Source organism: Bacillus rossius, chromosome 2 (assembly GCF_032445375.1).
Source record: "Bacillus rossius redtenbacheri isolate Brsri chromosome 2, Brsri_v3, whole genome shotgun sequence".
Lineage (NCBI taxonomy): Eukaryota > Metazoa > Arthropoda > Insecta > Phasmatodea > Bacillidae > Bacillus > Bacillus rossius.
In genome coordinates this window covers 74,509,783-74,525,203 of record NC_086331.1, presented here as the reverse complement: position 1 = coordinate 74,525,203, position 15,421 = coordinate 74,509,783, and the positions used below count along the sequence as shown (strand labels likewise).

The window sequence follows — 15,421 nt, the reverse complement described above, 5'->3', positions numbered from 1 at the left end:
AATTAAAATAAAATATTTAAATCTATCCAAACAATGTCGACTTTTGTTTTTCCTTTTTTTTATACAATCCACTAATACATGTAATAATGATTGTTTTATGTAGTAAATGTGATATATTCTTACATTTGACTACTTATAATTTAATCACATTAATATAGTAGAATGAAAAAACACAAGCAGAAAATTGTAATGAATTTTATTAAGCATGAGAGGCTTGAAAATTATAATTGATCATAATTAAGTTATCATGTCAATTAAAATGCCAATAACAAAATTGTAAATTAGTACAGAACTTAGTAAGCAATTTCCACACAAGTCATGTATAAGTTAAATTGTCAGTGTTATTCTAAGATTTGGTAGATTTGCCTACTAAAATTTGCCTGCTCTCTTTGGTAATGTGATGTATCTCTCACCAGTAGAAAAGGGCTTACCAATAACTTGTTTACAAGCTTACTTAACATTTAACTCAACTTGAGAGAAAACCAGAATTCAGAATAAAGCTAGTAAGAAATTAGTATATCTTTAAAAATGATGAAAGGGAAATCCTCATATAGTGACCAATAGCTTAGTAAACATGAGAAAATAGATTATTGTTTTTTATTTCAATGCATTTCAATAGCTATCATTTAGACATCATGTATTATAATTGTATCATAATATTGCAACATTTCATCTAGTTAGCTTGTTAATGCTTGTAACAATTACAGTATTACAGTTCAGAATCACATCTTGTTTTCCTTATATCACAGACTTATGAGAAACTGTATTTGCTAATAAACAGTGTGTACTTTATTTATTTTTTTCAGGAGTATGGGAAATTTTGGCCAGAAGGAGAAGACGAAATTTCTACAGAAAATTTCAAAGTGAAATTCATCAAGGAATCAGAAAAATCTGGCTATGTTACCCATATTTTCACAGTCCAGTCTATTCAAGATGATTATGAACTATCAGTAAAAATAATCATTTGTTCAGGATGGCCTCATATCTGTAGTTCTCTCAGCTCTGCATTTGAACTGATTTGTTTGGTGCAAGAATGGCATTTGAATTATCAAAATGGGCCCATTGTAGTTGTTGACAGGTTTGTGGCATGATTATCTTAAACATTAAGTGTATTCAGAGATTTAATTCTATATGCTTATCTTGAAATCAGAACAAAATATTTTAGTCAATCCTTTGGCCATGATCTTTTGCAATATTTATCATTCTTCTTTTTGCAATATATCATTGCAATATCTACTTTTACAAGATTCTTTATAATAATTTAATTTAAATAGTAAAAAAATTACGTTACTTCAATGTTATGGAGTTCAGAACATTTTATTTAAGTGTTACCTAAATATTTCACAACAAAATTAAGCATTCATTAAAAAAATATTTCAATGCTTAAATTTATGTAACGTTTTTGGTACCCTGAATGATCTAGTGATCAGTGTTAATCACATCTAGTTTTAAGTTGTGGATTTGAATCCCACCTTTAGCATGAGTTAGGATGTCCCACAAATCCTCCAGAGGATGGCAGGATATCAATATCATCTTTAGAAGACATTGTTTTAGCCAGACTCAAAGAGGGTAAAATATATTTAGTGATTTTTGTATTACAGTAAGACCTTAATTTTCTGGTTGTGTTCATTTAACTCTAAACTTTATTGAAAACATTTTAGAAATCACATTTTGTCATAAGAATAATGTTACATCTAGAGGTTATGTTCTTGGACATCTAAAAAAAAAAAAAAAAAAAAACAGTTAATTGTGTTATATTTTGCAAACTGTGCCATGTATAAAAGAAAGTTGTACCAAATTTTTGAATGAACGAAGAATCATGCATGCAATTTTATTACTATATTCTTTTATGCCTATTGATAGGTTTTGGGGATTCGCTTAAGTTAATGCATGCAGAAACAATGGGAGCCACCGTATAAGGGTGATACAGACCTGGCAGAGACACTATCCTCGGGGCTCAAGGCTCGGGCGTAACATCACCCATATTGAAGCATGATTCTTATCCCCCTAGCGCTGTTATGGGTAGGAAAACTTTTCTTATAAACTATATTACAAGAGAAGATGATCAATGCAAGAGATCTAGGCACACAGAGAATTTATTGACAAGCATAACGATCCCCAAATTGGGTTACAATAATATATCAACTCTTCTTAAGGCATTTGTTCTATGAGCCAGCAAGCAGCGGCATCCTAAGCTGCATGACTACCTGGAAAGTGAGTGCTGAGCCTCTTTCACATTTGCATTTAGAAAGATTAAATGATGAATCTAAATATGTTTTAAAAATTAAATTTATTGTACATAAAATATTTAGGCATAAATGCTTGAGAAACAAATAGTTCTGCAACTCTTTCACAATTTAAACCTTCTAGGCTCTGGCCTTAAATAATCCTATCTCTTTAAAAAGAAAAAACTATTAAATTCAAACATTATGCGGCTTCCCTGCCAAACTTTGCAAAAGCATAATTTATACTGCTTTCATATGTACGATGGTGAAAGCTTTATTTCAAATAAATATTACACAAATATTATAGGTATTTAATTGCTGCAGTAAAGTATTATCTTTGTATTTACACAACGTAAAATGAGAAAGTCCATTACACAAAATATATTCAATACTTGTTTCAAACAATATGTACATACTTTTACTTTATATATAGTACTTATAAAATATCCTATTTACAGTGTTTATTTGGGAATTTTATTAAGGTTATGTTCTTGGGTCACTAACGAAGCCATATCAATCTTACGCTCGTTAATACACTGACTAGAAAAGTTAAGCCTCTGTCACTCAAAATCTGCAATCACTATTTTGACATACCCTAGAGTAACACCGCTGATAATTGCTGCTTTAATCATGATGTAACTTGCTGCATCATCCAGTAATAGTCCTAGTAAGGAGGCCTCAGCTGGAGCTGTCCTGCACAAGTTGTCACCTTCTGGACCCGTCCTGCGGGTCCCTGGGCAAGGTGATGGTGAGTGTGAGGTGACTCCTTCAGTTCTCTTGGTGTACAAGTTGACTTGCAAATCCCAGTGCGTTTCGGTAGAGACCCTGACCACCCATCCTCCCATGCCTGACTCCGGAATGAGCTAGCACAGGGACAGCTGCTGCTCACGGATTGCAGGACGCTACTTTTTCCCGCAGCAATCTTTGACTCCGGCTGCAACTGTATGATGCGTTACAGAGTTCATAAGTCCCACTAATACACCACCTGTTGGCTGCCACCAGTGGCTAAGTCCTATGCCCCTCTTCTGACTGGTGTCTTGTCTCGCAGCGGATACTCGCTGCCTCACGATGTAGCATACGCTTCTTCAGCGACTAAGTTGTATGTGAACTGAGTATGCTTAGTTTCATACCTATTGCAATCTTCACGGGGCTGGATATAATGACGTGGGCAAGCAGCCACGAGGCAACGGAGCAAGTCGGGATGCCTAGCACTCACCCTTGCGAATGACCCTCGTCACTCGTTTGATGTTGTTGCGGACTGCTGACTGCTGGCCGGGTATCGGTCTATTTATATCCGCCGGAGGTTTTGACAGTGTGATAGCAAATCAATCACATGGCTGAATTTAAAAGTATCCGCAATGCTGACATTTTTCGGCGGGTGGCTCACCTGCCAGGGATGCAGCTGCGTCTTCTGCGTGCTGCCTACCCACACAGTGATGCAGAATTATCACTTAATTGTTTATAAACTATAGAAAGAGCAATGAAACTTTGAGTTTATGACCTACCTGTACCATTGTGAATACCTGCCAGCGGAGCAGAGATGTCAGAACGAGCAGTGAATGACACGTCACCGTCCAGGTTTCAATGCTCGGCAGAACCATTTTGTTCAGCTCTTGGTGCCGGGGATTCGACATGACTCAACGCCGCACCTCGGGGCAATAGCAGCAGGTGAATGACCAGGAATGGAAGCACCCGTCTTAACCTGGTTCCTCTTATTTTAAAACCTCGAGGAGAGTGCGCTGTCAGGAGTTACAGTTTCACGGCTCACTGCCCTGGTTTGAGGACTGTTGCCGGCTGCTCTTGCGACAGTCTGCTGCGGTGTAATATTGAAACAGACTCTGCAGGTGTTTTGCACCTCTGCAATTGATTGTGGCATAAACCCCTCATAACACCACGATGGCAAAAAAAATTGTTTTCTATTGCTGAAAAAGACTTATTTATTTTATTTGTAGGTAGGAATCCCAAAATTACACATTTTAAAGTGGCAAAGGAATTGTAAATAGGTTTCCACTTTAAACTTCATCAACGTGAATAGTGAGACAATCTTACAGATATGTTTCAGTGTGTCTTTGAAGACAAATAAAATATGAGCTGGAAGCACAGCTATGTTAAAAACATTTATGGCTTGTTTAAGCAAATTCAAGCATTGAGTGTATCCATCAGTGGTTTTAATATAAATTAGTTGACATAGCTTGAGGAGTCCATTAGTAATAAGTTCAAACACTGACAAGTGCTAAATTAATATTTCCTGCTTATAACGTTTTTTTTTCCCTTATGCTCCCTTGAAAAAATGTTATAACAGGGATCTACTGTAGTGAGTACGGCCTGCGACATAATCTTATGTTGCAAGAAGCAGTGGGCAGAAATAGTGTAGTATCTCAGGAAAGTTGAATGACATGCAGTAAGTGGTTGATATTATCAATAGTGATTGCTAATTTTATTTCCCAAAAGTCATCAACTAACACTAGATGAGTGCAATTAAGTTCTGTGTCAGGTGAGGTACCACTTCTGCAATTGTGGATTGGTTTTTATTTTTCAGGTTTGGCGGATTGGAAGCTGCCACTTTCTGTATTCTCATGACTCTTAAAAAACAGTTTGACTATGAGCAGTCTGTTGATGTCTACATGTATGCAAAGTTGTTACATAACAAGCGACCTTGCATCTGGAAAACACAAGTATGTATTTTTTCTCTTCTATGTATAGTTAAATGCTGAGAAGTTAGTCACATTCAGTTAAAAAATATTTTGTTATTTATCCACATCTTGATTAACAGTTCATTCTTATGTGTTGGAGGGCACATTTAAATCTGTCTTTATGTGAAAAGTGGCATCAATCAAGCGTTTGTGAAATAGGTGATCATTCCATCTAACCTGCCGAAGACTTTAGTTACTTTATAGAAGTAAGCTTATGTGTGTTTGTTAGCAGTTTATTGTATGATAGAAATTGCCCTACCCAATCTTGGTAAAGTAGTAAAACCTAATTCACAGTTTTTTTTATTTTTTATTATCTTGAATAGCAAATGTAGTACATAATAGTGCAGTGTTATTTGCATGGATTTTTGAAATAAAGCTTGTATTTTTACAATTGCAAAATGAAGGAGATTGTATACATTTAGCCTCTTTAGAAATAAAGCTGGAAATGCAGAAATTTTGAACATGTAATCAGATGTGATCATATTTTAAACAGCTGGAAAAAAAATTTTTTTACATGGGTTTTATTTTTGAGGTCTGAAAGTACTCATGAGTTATTGTTCTCAAGAGCTGGGCTTTAATAAACTCATCCACATAGATATTTGCTGTCTCTTAGGTTTGGATCTTAAAGTATGAAACTCCAGACTAGCACATAACTTCTTTAAAAAGGAAGTAGCCAGAATCGGAACGACCAATAACTTGTCTGTGCAAGCTGCACTCATGGGGCCTAGCATGATAACAAGATTGGTAAGAAAAGAGAGAAAGAAATGTAAAGAAGATGACATTGAGTAGCATAGTACAATAAACAACTCTTGTTGGAAAAGATAAACAGTTGAAAACTTTTCAGTGCCACTCATTAATATGCAGATTTTTAACATAAACTCTAACCTTTAATTGTTCACTTCTGTACAGTTAAATTTTTTTATCTGGAAATGTTGGTTTGTGAACAAGTAAACTTCAAAATAGAATTGAAAATAATAGTGTTAGAAAATATTTCTCAACCTACTCTAGTTTGCTTACTGTATACATAGTTTATAAATTGCTGTAACAAGGGGTGTTTGTGTCTTTGTCTCTATTTCGCTCAAGGATTTCCTCTCATTAATTTCTTTATATTTTCAGGATGACTATTTGCTCATTTATCGTGCCCTGGAAACATTGACAGGCAGCTCGGCATCTGTGCAAGTTTCAAACCAAGCCCCTCCTGATCTCTACGTGACTGCAAATGGTCACATAAATGGATTTGTGGGTAGTGTGAATGGGACTGGTAAAGTGTGTGTTCCCGTGGAAGGAGTGGAAGCAGCAACAAGCAGCCAGGAGTCACCGGCATGAATATTCTCTCCAGTGCATACTGCACGTACACGCATGCACTTTCATATTATAGTATTGACTGAAGGTGCGTGTGTTTTTGGTTGTAATTTGACAATTTTGAGTGGACGGATTTACAGCCTAATGCCGCAATGTGTTTCAGAAAGGAAAATACTATAATTTGTTTTGTGTTTGAAAAGAAATTGAGTTAATATGGATGTGTTTTAATGTGAGTAAACTGAAGTTGTGAACAGACCGTTGTGATTCATATAACTTCCAGTTGTCAGACTGTTAGATTAAACAGTGTTGGGTTGGGTACCAGCAATGTAAATTAAAGTTTATTTAATATATGAGCTTCCATATATTTTGAATTTGGTATGTTGTGCAGCAGCAATTTTTATTTGTGCATGAGTCAATGTAATCTAGGAGAACACTGTTGTGTACAGCAGTTGAGTAAATTGAAGGACTTAGAGATGTTTATTAATTCTACCTCTGTTAAGAGCTACAAACACAAGTAGTTTTCTTCGTTGTTATATAACTATATTTATTTTTAACAAATTATTTGTGAATCCAGAAAATTTCTTCAATAATTTTGTACGTTTTCATGAGCTATGATTGAATTGAGTTAATTTTACATATGAGTAGGAACAGTATAGAAAGCCATTTTGGTAAGTATATCTTGAGACTGCAGCTTGAATTATTTAAACTATTTACAGTTCTCCAATTTCATGTATTTATACTGTACATCTCAAGTTATAGATGAAACAAAACTGTGTTTGAGCTCTGAATAATACAATGATAATGCAGTTAACATTGTTCGTAGTCACATTCTTGGTCAAGAATAGTGATGAGATACTTACTTTGTTTATGGTAACACTTCAATCCAGATTGAATGCTAAATGAAGTCATGGATTCTAATTGAAAATTTTTTCCTTAACACACTGACCGAATTGAACTTTGAACTGAGTGAGTAGTCCAGTAGCTAAAGTGAACTGGCGTGCAGAATCCAGGTTAAAAGTTAAAACACTCAGGATAGAAATGGAAGTTGAACTATCAAAAAAAAATTCTAGAAAAAATTTGAACAACTAAAATAATGTTTTGGAACAGTTTTAAAAATGTTTGAAAGCATGGCCAAATCAATAACAAAGTTTAATACTTCCTCACTTACCATTGACCATTGTGAACTCATATTAGATTCAGCTGCAACAAAACAAAAACCACCCTTAATCTCATTTTCCGTCCAAGTTCGCTCCAACTGCAGTAATGTTACTCTTCACTCCACGTTAAAAAGTTTTATAAACACACATCAATCCTAGTTGTTGGCATTGCCTCTGCCACAAGCTCAGTCCACTACAAAATGTTACACTAAACAAAGTAAATGGCTTGTTCTTGACCATCACTTACATTAGCAGCGACTCACATTTCTTTCTCATGTGTTCAATGTTGCCTCAAATATGTCTGTGTTTGTGGGTAGACATTTAAAATAATCACCAAAGAAACTGTGTTATAATTGTTAGAAGCAAACAAGCAGTAATTATTTTTTTTAAAGGAAGGGAGAGGGTTCATATTTAATTAAATAATTATCTTACACATTTATTACAACAATGTCAAGTTTTCTCCCCATGTGCACTTTAGCCATAAAATTATCAAGTATTAAGAATGTTAAGTTTTTGAGCTTCACCAGGAGCAAGAAGACTATTTGCAATTGGCTGTAATTGTGTGAAATTATTGTGTGGATTGGCTGTAGTATATTTTATTAGTTTGGGACATGTGAGTAACATGTCACTTGCAGTAAACTTTCAAATAATAAAAAATAAAAATTCATTTATGTAAATCTTTCTAAGTAAAAGTGAACTTCAATAATTATCTGGTTCACCAATAATTTTGTGAATAAAAAACCCTTCAACTGGTTTTGAACTGTAAGAGGTAGATCAGTAAATCACACAGTTAACAAAAATAATTGGTAAATTCACGCCTGTTTATATACTTCAGATACAACAATTATATGTGTACCATTAATACGTTGTATTGGTAGGTAATTTATTTGTGATCATTTTAGATCTGGTAGAGAAATGTATGGTCATTCAGCTGATATTTACACGTGAAAATTCTGCCTACATAACTATTTTAACATATTTATACTTGGTAATTTTGGTTTATGCAATAGTAAATGGAATGTAAAATACTATGCAATATGTGTGTTACAAATCATTAGAAAACATTACAATGCTATTTGCATTTGCATGCCAAAACGTGCACCATTTGTGCTGCCACGGAGTCAGTAAAGTTTGCTTGTTGCCTGATCTATGCTGTTTTCTGATAATTATTTAAAGTTTTTGCTTGAGCAATGGATAAACTTTGGGTTTTACTTCTTTTAATTATTGAAACTCATATGATCTTTTTTTATTTTTACATGAAGAACTAACATTTGTACATTCCAAGTATTATTTTACCATTTTTAGTTAGGTATTTGTGTTGATCTGTTACATTATTAGTGCATGTTCTTGAATTTTATATCATTTAAAATGTGTAACAATTATGTATACTATTGAAATAAGTAACTGAATCATTTTTTACATTTCACATTAGAAAATCTATTCTGTCTCGTTAGATCTGTTTTCTCAGGTTCTTTTTGAATGCACGTAAATTCAAGTTAAAAAAAAAAAGAGGAGATACATGTATTAATATTTTAGCCGGATATTTAAAACAACCCTTGTTTAACTTGTTTTTAAGGGGATAATTTGTTTTTTACTAGTTTCCACAAAGCCTAGTATGGTCAGTAAACTTATACTGAATAAAGGTAGCGGTCTTCACGTTATTTCTAAAATTTAACTTCATCACTGCTTTAAAGTGCATATAAAAGTATTTTCAATGGAAATAGCTGCTTCAAACATTGACAGAAGTAGTACTAAAATACTTTATGTTAGGGTTATTTTTTTGTACTATGGTGTGTGCAATCAGTCTCACGCAAAGGTTTCTCCGAACCGAGGACAATCACAGTTGATAGGATCACCTTTCCTTGAATTCCCCACATTTTCATAAGCAATAATTTATTAACTATATTTTTTGCTCCCAATGTTTGTAGCAAGTAACTACCTACATTGAAAAAGTTTGAGGAGGGGGGGTTGCCTGTTTGGTTTTTCTGGGGAATGCAGTTTTAGAAATATGTTCATCCTTATAACATTATATATATTTTTAATACACCGTTATTAAAATTTAAGCATTTCTTTAAACATAATATCAGCAATAATTAGAGCATACCTAATTTTGTAAATATGTGTCCATACATTATAATTTTACATGAATTAATGTAAAGTTCATTAGCCACTCAGTGATAATTTTAAAAGCTCCCACAATTTCATTGAGATTAAAAATTTCCTTAGCATGGAAAATCTTAAATATCATACTATTAGGCAATCTACACAATTGTAGAATTTTGTTCAAAAACCAATAGCAATTCAAAAACTTTTTAATTCACTAGTTAATTTACTTCATTTTTAACTCTTTTTCAATGGTCACCTTAGGAAAACATTTCATTATCACCCAACACTGGAAAAACTTGTTGACCGGTTGTAAATTATGTATATGGGACGTAAATAGTAAGTGTTTTGTTGGAATGTTAAAATTAAATGTTGTGTGTTAATATGACTTTGTATGCATACTTGTGTATGAACATATTTTATTTTGTGTTAGGTAATATGCAGTGTAATTGTGTCCCAAGAATCTGATAGAGATGATCGTCATTGTTTTATTTTGGAAAGCTGCAACAAGCACCATTTATACATGAATGTCGAAAGTACTTTTATTTGTGTTACTTTAAGTTTCCTGTAGTGTACATGTTAATGTTGAGAATATTTCTTGTAGACATTTTTTAAAATAATGAATTTGTAATATTTGACTTACAGTGAATGCCATTACACTTTATCATTTGCAGAAATGTGTTAACAATATAGAAAATGTTTTTGTGCTGACAGTAAACAAACATTCTCTGTAAATACAACGTGATGTAGAGCAGGTGTCTGCATAAAGTTTTGGGCATGGAAGAGTCGTATAAAATCTGAATTCTTGCTCTTTGATGTATTATTGCAGTCTATATTTAGTTTATCTATCTTGCTAGTGCCAAACTGCATAGCTGCCAATGTAAAAAATTTAAAATTATTTATCATTTGCAGGAAAGTATGAAATATTTTAGTAGGTTAGTGAGAGCACTCTGCGGTGGTTTAAAGCACAGCTGTCATGAGCAGTTTATCATTGAATATAATTTAAATACTTTAAATTCCTTTAATTTTTAAACAAAAATGATTGATACAAATTATACTTTTTTTTCTGTCCATACCTATTACATTTAGTCTTTTATGTCTATATAACATTTAAGTCCTAATCTGTGTACAGGTGGCAGTAGGAAACTTAATGTTATTATTTGTAACTATTTTTCCGATACTCATATTTCATTCAATCCATCTAGTCCTTTGGGGTGTACACAGTACATTCATATACATACTTGAGTCATTTTGTTTCAAAATCAGCTACATCACAAAAACTATTTTTTTGAAAAACTGAAAAAATTCTTATTTTCTAGGCCATTTTGGATTTTCATTTAATTTTCTTTTGTTATGTAGCAGACAAGTAGCTTTGCTTATAAACACAATAGGAACACTTGCTGGTTTAAGGTTACTTAAAAAAAAAAGTCCGTATGTGTACCTACTAGTGAATCTAACTAATGGATATAGCTGGTTTTGGTTCTAAACTTACTGTCGGTGGTTGGTACAGTCAACTTAGACAACGTTTTATCTTAATCAAGAGGTTTATTAGATTAAATTGTTTGATCAAAAATCACTGTCAAACTTTTTTACTATTTTTTAAGAACAATTATACTTCCCTGCACTCATTTTTAAGAATATTTATTTGAATTATTAGAATTTTTTATCAAAATACAGTTTAAAAAGTATATTATTTCTATTAATGAACCACTGTTGTATTGAATTACAGTACACTCCCGATTATCTGCGAAATTAAGTGGCAGGGCCACCGCGGATAGTGAAAATCGCGGATAATCTGAAAAAGAGCCGAAAATTTGAAAGAAAAAAGGAAAAATTAATTTCAACTTAAAAATATAGACCTTTAGGGGTCGTCCATTAATCACGTGATGTTTTTTTAGCAAATATTTAACCCCCCTCCCCCCGAGTGATTTGTGGTGAGGTTTTAGACTAACCCCCCTCCCCCCCCCTCCCCAAAATTAACCACGTGTATTTTTTTGGTACAAAATATTTTTAAAAATTTCAGAATATTATCTTTAGATATAGGTATAATCTAATTTAATTCTGGAAAATTAAGCACAGTGATAAAAATGTCCAGACACACATTAAGGTTGCAGGTTTATTCTCACTGGCATTAAAATAATAAAGGAGGTTTATTCTCACTGGCATTAAAATAATAAAGGAAAGGCTTATATGTGATTTACGCATGTATTTGGCGCCAAAATCACAGTGTTACTGGTGACTGGCAAGCCGAGCTGGGTGGTTCATGTTGCGGCGGGGGGGGGGGGGGGGGATATTGTTGCCTGACTACGCTGAGTCAAGGTCACGCGTCGCTTTTCGGTTAAGTAGAAATCGGGCGAAAAAATAAATACACGTGATATCTCTCTACATCCCCCCTCCCCCCTTGTGATATTTCGTGATTTCCCCCCCCCCCCTTTCGAGCCTCACGTGATTAATGGACGATCCCTTATGTACAGTAAAGTTATAATAATTATTAACAGCAAAAATTTTTAAATGATGCTAAAATTTTAGTATTTTACTGAATAATTAACATACATTACATTTCAGTAATGTAACATAAAAGTGCTCAACCGTAAGACTAGAAAAAAAGTGCGAAAGAGACAAAATTAGCAAAGCATGCCAGCCTACTGCGTGAGTTCCGAGAAGGCCTGTGGCATTTTACTGTATACTGCACACAATACACTCGTCAGTAGAGTTAAAATTTGCTCACTTGTAATAAAATACAGATTTACATATGTGCTGTATTTTTTCGTAGCATGTGCGGATAATAGGGAGTTTACTGTACTGACTTTTTTGGTCTACACAATTAAATTGTCAATTTCTTCATAATTTTCACAGCACTCCTTTTCCTTCTCTTCATCTCTTGAGGTTAAGTTTCTGCTTCGTGGGACTCTAGAACTTTGTTATAGAACTTAAGGTTATTTCCTGCCAGCCCTTGCCCAAATGTTTCCTTAATAATTTGATGATATCTCAAATTTAAAGAGGGGCAACTTTAATGCCTGGTGGAATTCAATCGAGGTAAGGCATTTTTGGTACATTTTCTCCTTGTAGCATTACACTTCAGTACTTTCCAATATCAGTGCAGTAGTAAGGTTCTCCCCTAATAAGCACATATTTGGAATTCTTCTTAAAAATGAATCTTTTATTCATATTAAACTAAAAATGCCAGTTTCAAGGAGCCTTCAATATTTTGGAACACCTATCTTTCCAGTCGTACAATTATCTAGCCAGAGAACAAATTGTGCCTAATTCATAAACAAAACAATTTTCTTTTGTTTAGATGTTGAATTACCAAGTACTATAGTCAAATTAAATGTGTACAACCGTCCAGTAGTAAACACTCTTGTCTGGAACTCTTAGGCAAAACCCGGTTTTTTTGACAATGAAATGATATTGTCATTCAATCATCTCTTTTTTTTCCTTTTAGGTAAGAGTGAAATGCTTTTGCTTTTAATGTGTGGCATATCTGCTTACCATCATTTTTCACATTCGGACCAATGCAGTTTTTTAATTTTTCATTGAAAGCAATGCAATTCAAATCATGCATCTGTTCTAGGGCTTCCAAATCCAATATTAAAAAAAGTTATAATGATTTGCCTAAAATATGACTATTTAACTTTAAGGCATTCATCAACAGTTTCTTCATTGTAAATACACCACAATTTTTTTATGTTAAAATTGGACGAAATGTACTGCCTACTGACCATTTTACTAACAGTTTTGCTCCTACAGTAGTGATTTTCTACTACTTTTAACTTTTTTATAAATTCAGTGAGAATGTTTTTTGCCTTCTTAGGCTTTTGCCTTCGTATTACCTTCCTGATTTTCATTTGGCATAAGGCCACTGGTAAAATGTCTTTAAACAACCCCTTTTACTCCATTTTTCGTAATATGCAATGTTTCAACAAATTCCTTTTGGCAAACTTGAACTTTGGTTTTTCTTTATTGTTATTATTTTATATATAAAATATTTAATATTCGTGGACTTTTCGCCCCTTCATCAATACAGATGCGACAATTTTTTGGTTTGCTTGATTCAGTGTATTTTATTATGAAGCAGTCTTGCCTCTGTTTCAAATCATGGGCTTTAAATATAAGTCATAAAATGTCTCATGAAACCTTTTCTGATCAGCGAGAGTGATTTCAGAGCAACGATAAACTTTCTCCCTTTCTTTTCATGTTTACATGTCAATTTGGTCGGTGGTCTAGGAGGGCTATATCTGAAAACAAAACTCCAAAACTTAGATTAGGCCTACAAAAACAAACCTAGGCTTGAATAACCTAGTAGTTAACCTTTTAAAACTAAACAACTCATAGGCCTATTCTTCAACTGTATTTGTGCCATGAACATTACCTATCTAACTAGAAACCTGGCGTTATAGAATGAAAGTTTTAATACTATGAGTAATCATAACTACCATAAATTAATACTATATGGCAAAGCATAACCCTACCTTTGTTTCTTCATTCTAGCTCACTGACACTTTTGTTCAGCTCGTTACCTTTTCTTTGCATGCTCACAATTTACAATAGGAAAAAACTCTATTACTATCACAAACTTAAAAAATTACTATATAAGAAAGCACTACTTATTCAACACTAAACAGAATAACTTTTTAGTAACAGTATTCACAAGAGCAGCTAGTAACATGCATAACCTCAACATGGGAACAACAAACTGACGACAGACGCTCCTGCACATGCTTGGGTCGACGGTTGTAGCTACTTTTGAAACAGATTTTTCATGTAGCGCTGGTTTTGCAACTACCTACCTACTTTGGCATTAAATTCTTGTGGGATGTAACCTCTTCTTGATGTAAAACAATGTCATCCGGTTGTGAGTATGAGTTTAAACTCTCAGAATCTGGGCTTAGTTAATAATTGAAAAAAAAAAAAAAAAAAAAAAAAGGATATATCGGATTTTGAAACTAAATGACTTACTTGAGAAAGTAAGTTTGAGAATAGAAATCATAATCTTGAAATTAAGTGTACTATGAAAATATTTACCCTGAGAATTATAAATTTACATTTCTTTTTTTTACTCTATGTAACTTTGTTTAGAGGAATATATATGCTCCAGGCAAATACACTATTTAGGGTAAGTTTAACTACCTCCAGCTAAATAAATCTAGGAGTTGGGCAGTCTGCAGTAAGGGCAAAATCCAATCTTACCAGCAATAGTTTATACTACTGTTTTCAATGTCCAAGTTTGGTATCGGCTGGATTGTGTCTACTTGCGATTTTTCACCAAACAGATATCTTTACTCAAAAATATTAAGTGAAATAATTTTTACATGTTACATAAACAATTTGTCCTTAGAGTTTTTCTGACAGTAACTTTTCTTTTAGTTATAGAGAAAATAATCTTAGAAAATATTTACCTTGCAATTTCCTTAAAACCTCCTTGGATCAAATACCATCCAGGCAGCCTCCAAAACCCAGCGAGAAGGTGGAGGGCGAAGTACATGTCAAACTAACAGGCTTGGTTTTAATACAGAGATAGAAGAAAGTATATGTGGTTGTTCGCATTCTGAAAGCAATAACAAACTGTTTTAATTTCAATGAGAAGCAGATGATAACAAACATAAATCATTAGGATTTATAAAAAAAAATTGTTTTGGGTTGGACACTAAAAAAAATCTAAAGTCTTTGTCAAACTGCAGATAACACATAATTAAGGCCATAACATACTCAAATGATGGCACTCAGATAACGCTTCTGTGATTTATGGATCATGGCTATGCATAACACACAAAAAGGATAATGAACTCAAAATCACCTCTAGCTATGTTATCATAAATTACAAGTACTTACACAACCATGTTTGCACGCAAGTTCACGTCAAACTTAAGACCCAGTCATTACCTAGCTTAAATTCATTCAACAACATGAGCTAAAATACAATAGAAGCAATAAATCCGGA

The 15,421-nt window shown here is 33.5% G+C and overlaps 1 protein-coding gene across 2 annotated transcripts in view; it reads left to right on the top strand.

Annotated features, from left to right (window-relative positions):
• The window catches only part of LOC134529379 (tyrosine-protein phosphatase 99A-like), a 242,332-nt gene extending 232,038 nt beyond the window's left edge, over positions 1–10,294 (top strand). For both annotated transcript variants that reach the window (XM_063363375.1, XM_063363376.1), the window contains 3 exons: positions 807–1,078; positions 4,765–4,900; positions 6,035–10,294. In XM_063363375.1, coding sequence (XP_063219445.1) covers positions 807–1,078; positions 4,765–4,900; positions 6,035–6,244 — 618 coding nt within the window. In that variant the 3' untranslated portion in view covers positions 6,245–10,294. The remainder of the gene's footprint in view (positions 1–806; positions 1,079–4,764; positions 4,901–6,034) is intronic.
• Positions 10,295–15,421: the final 5,127 nt, after the last annotated feature.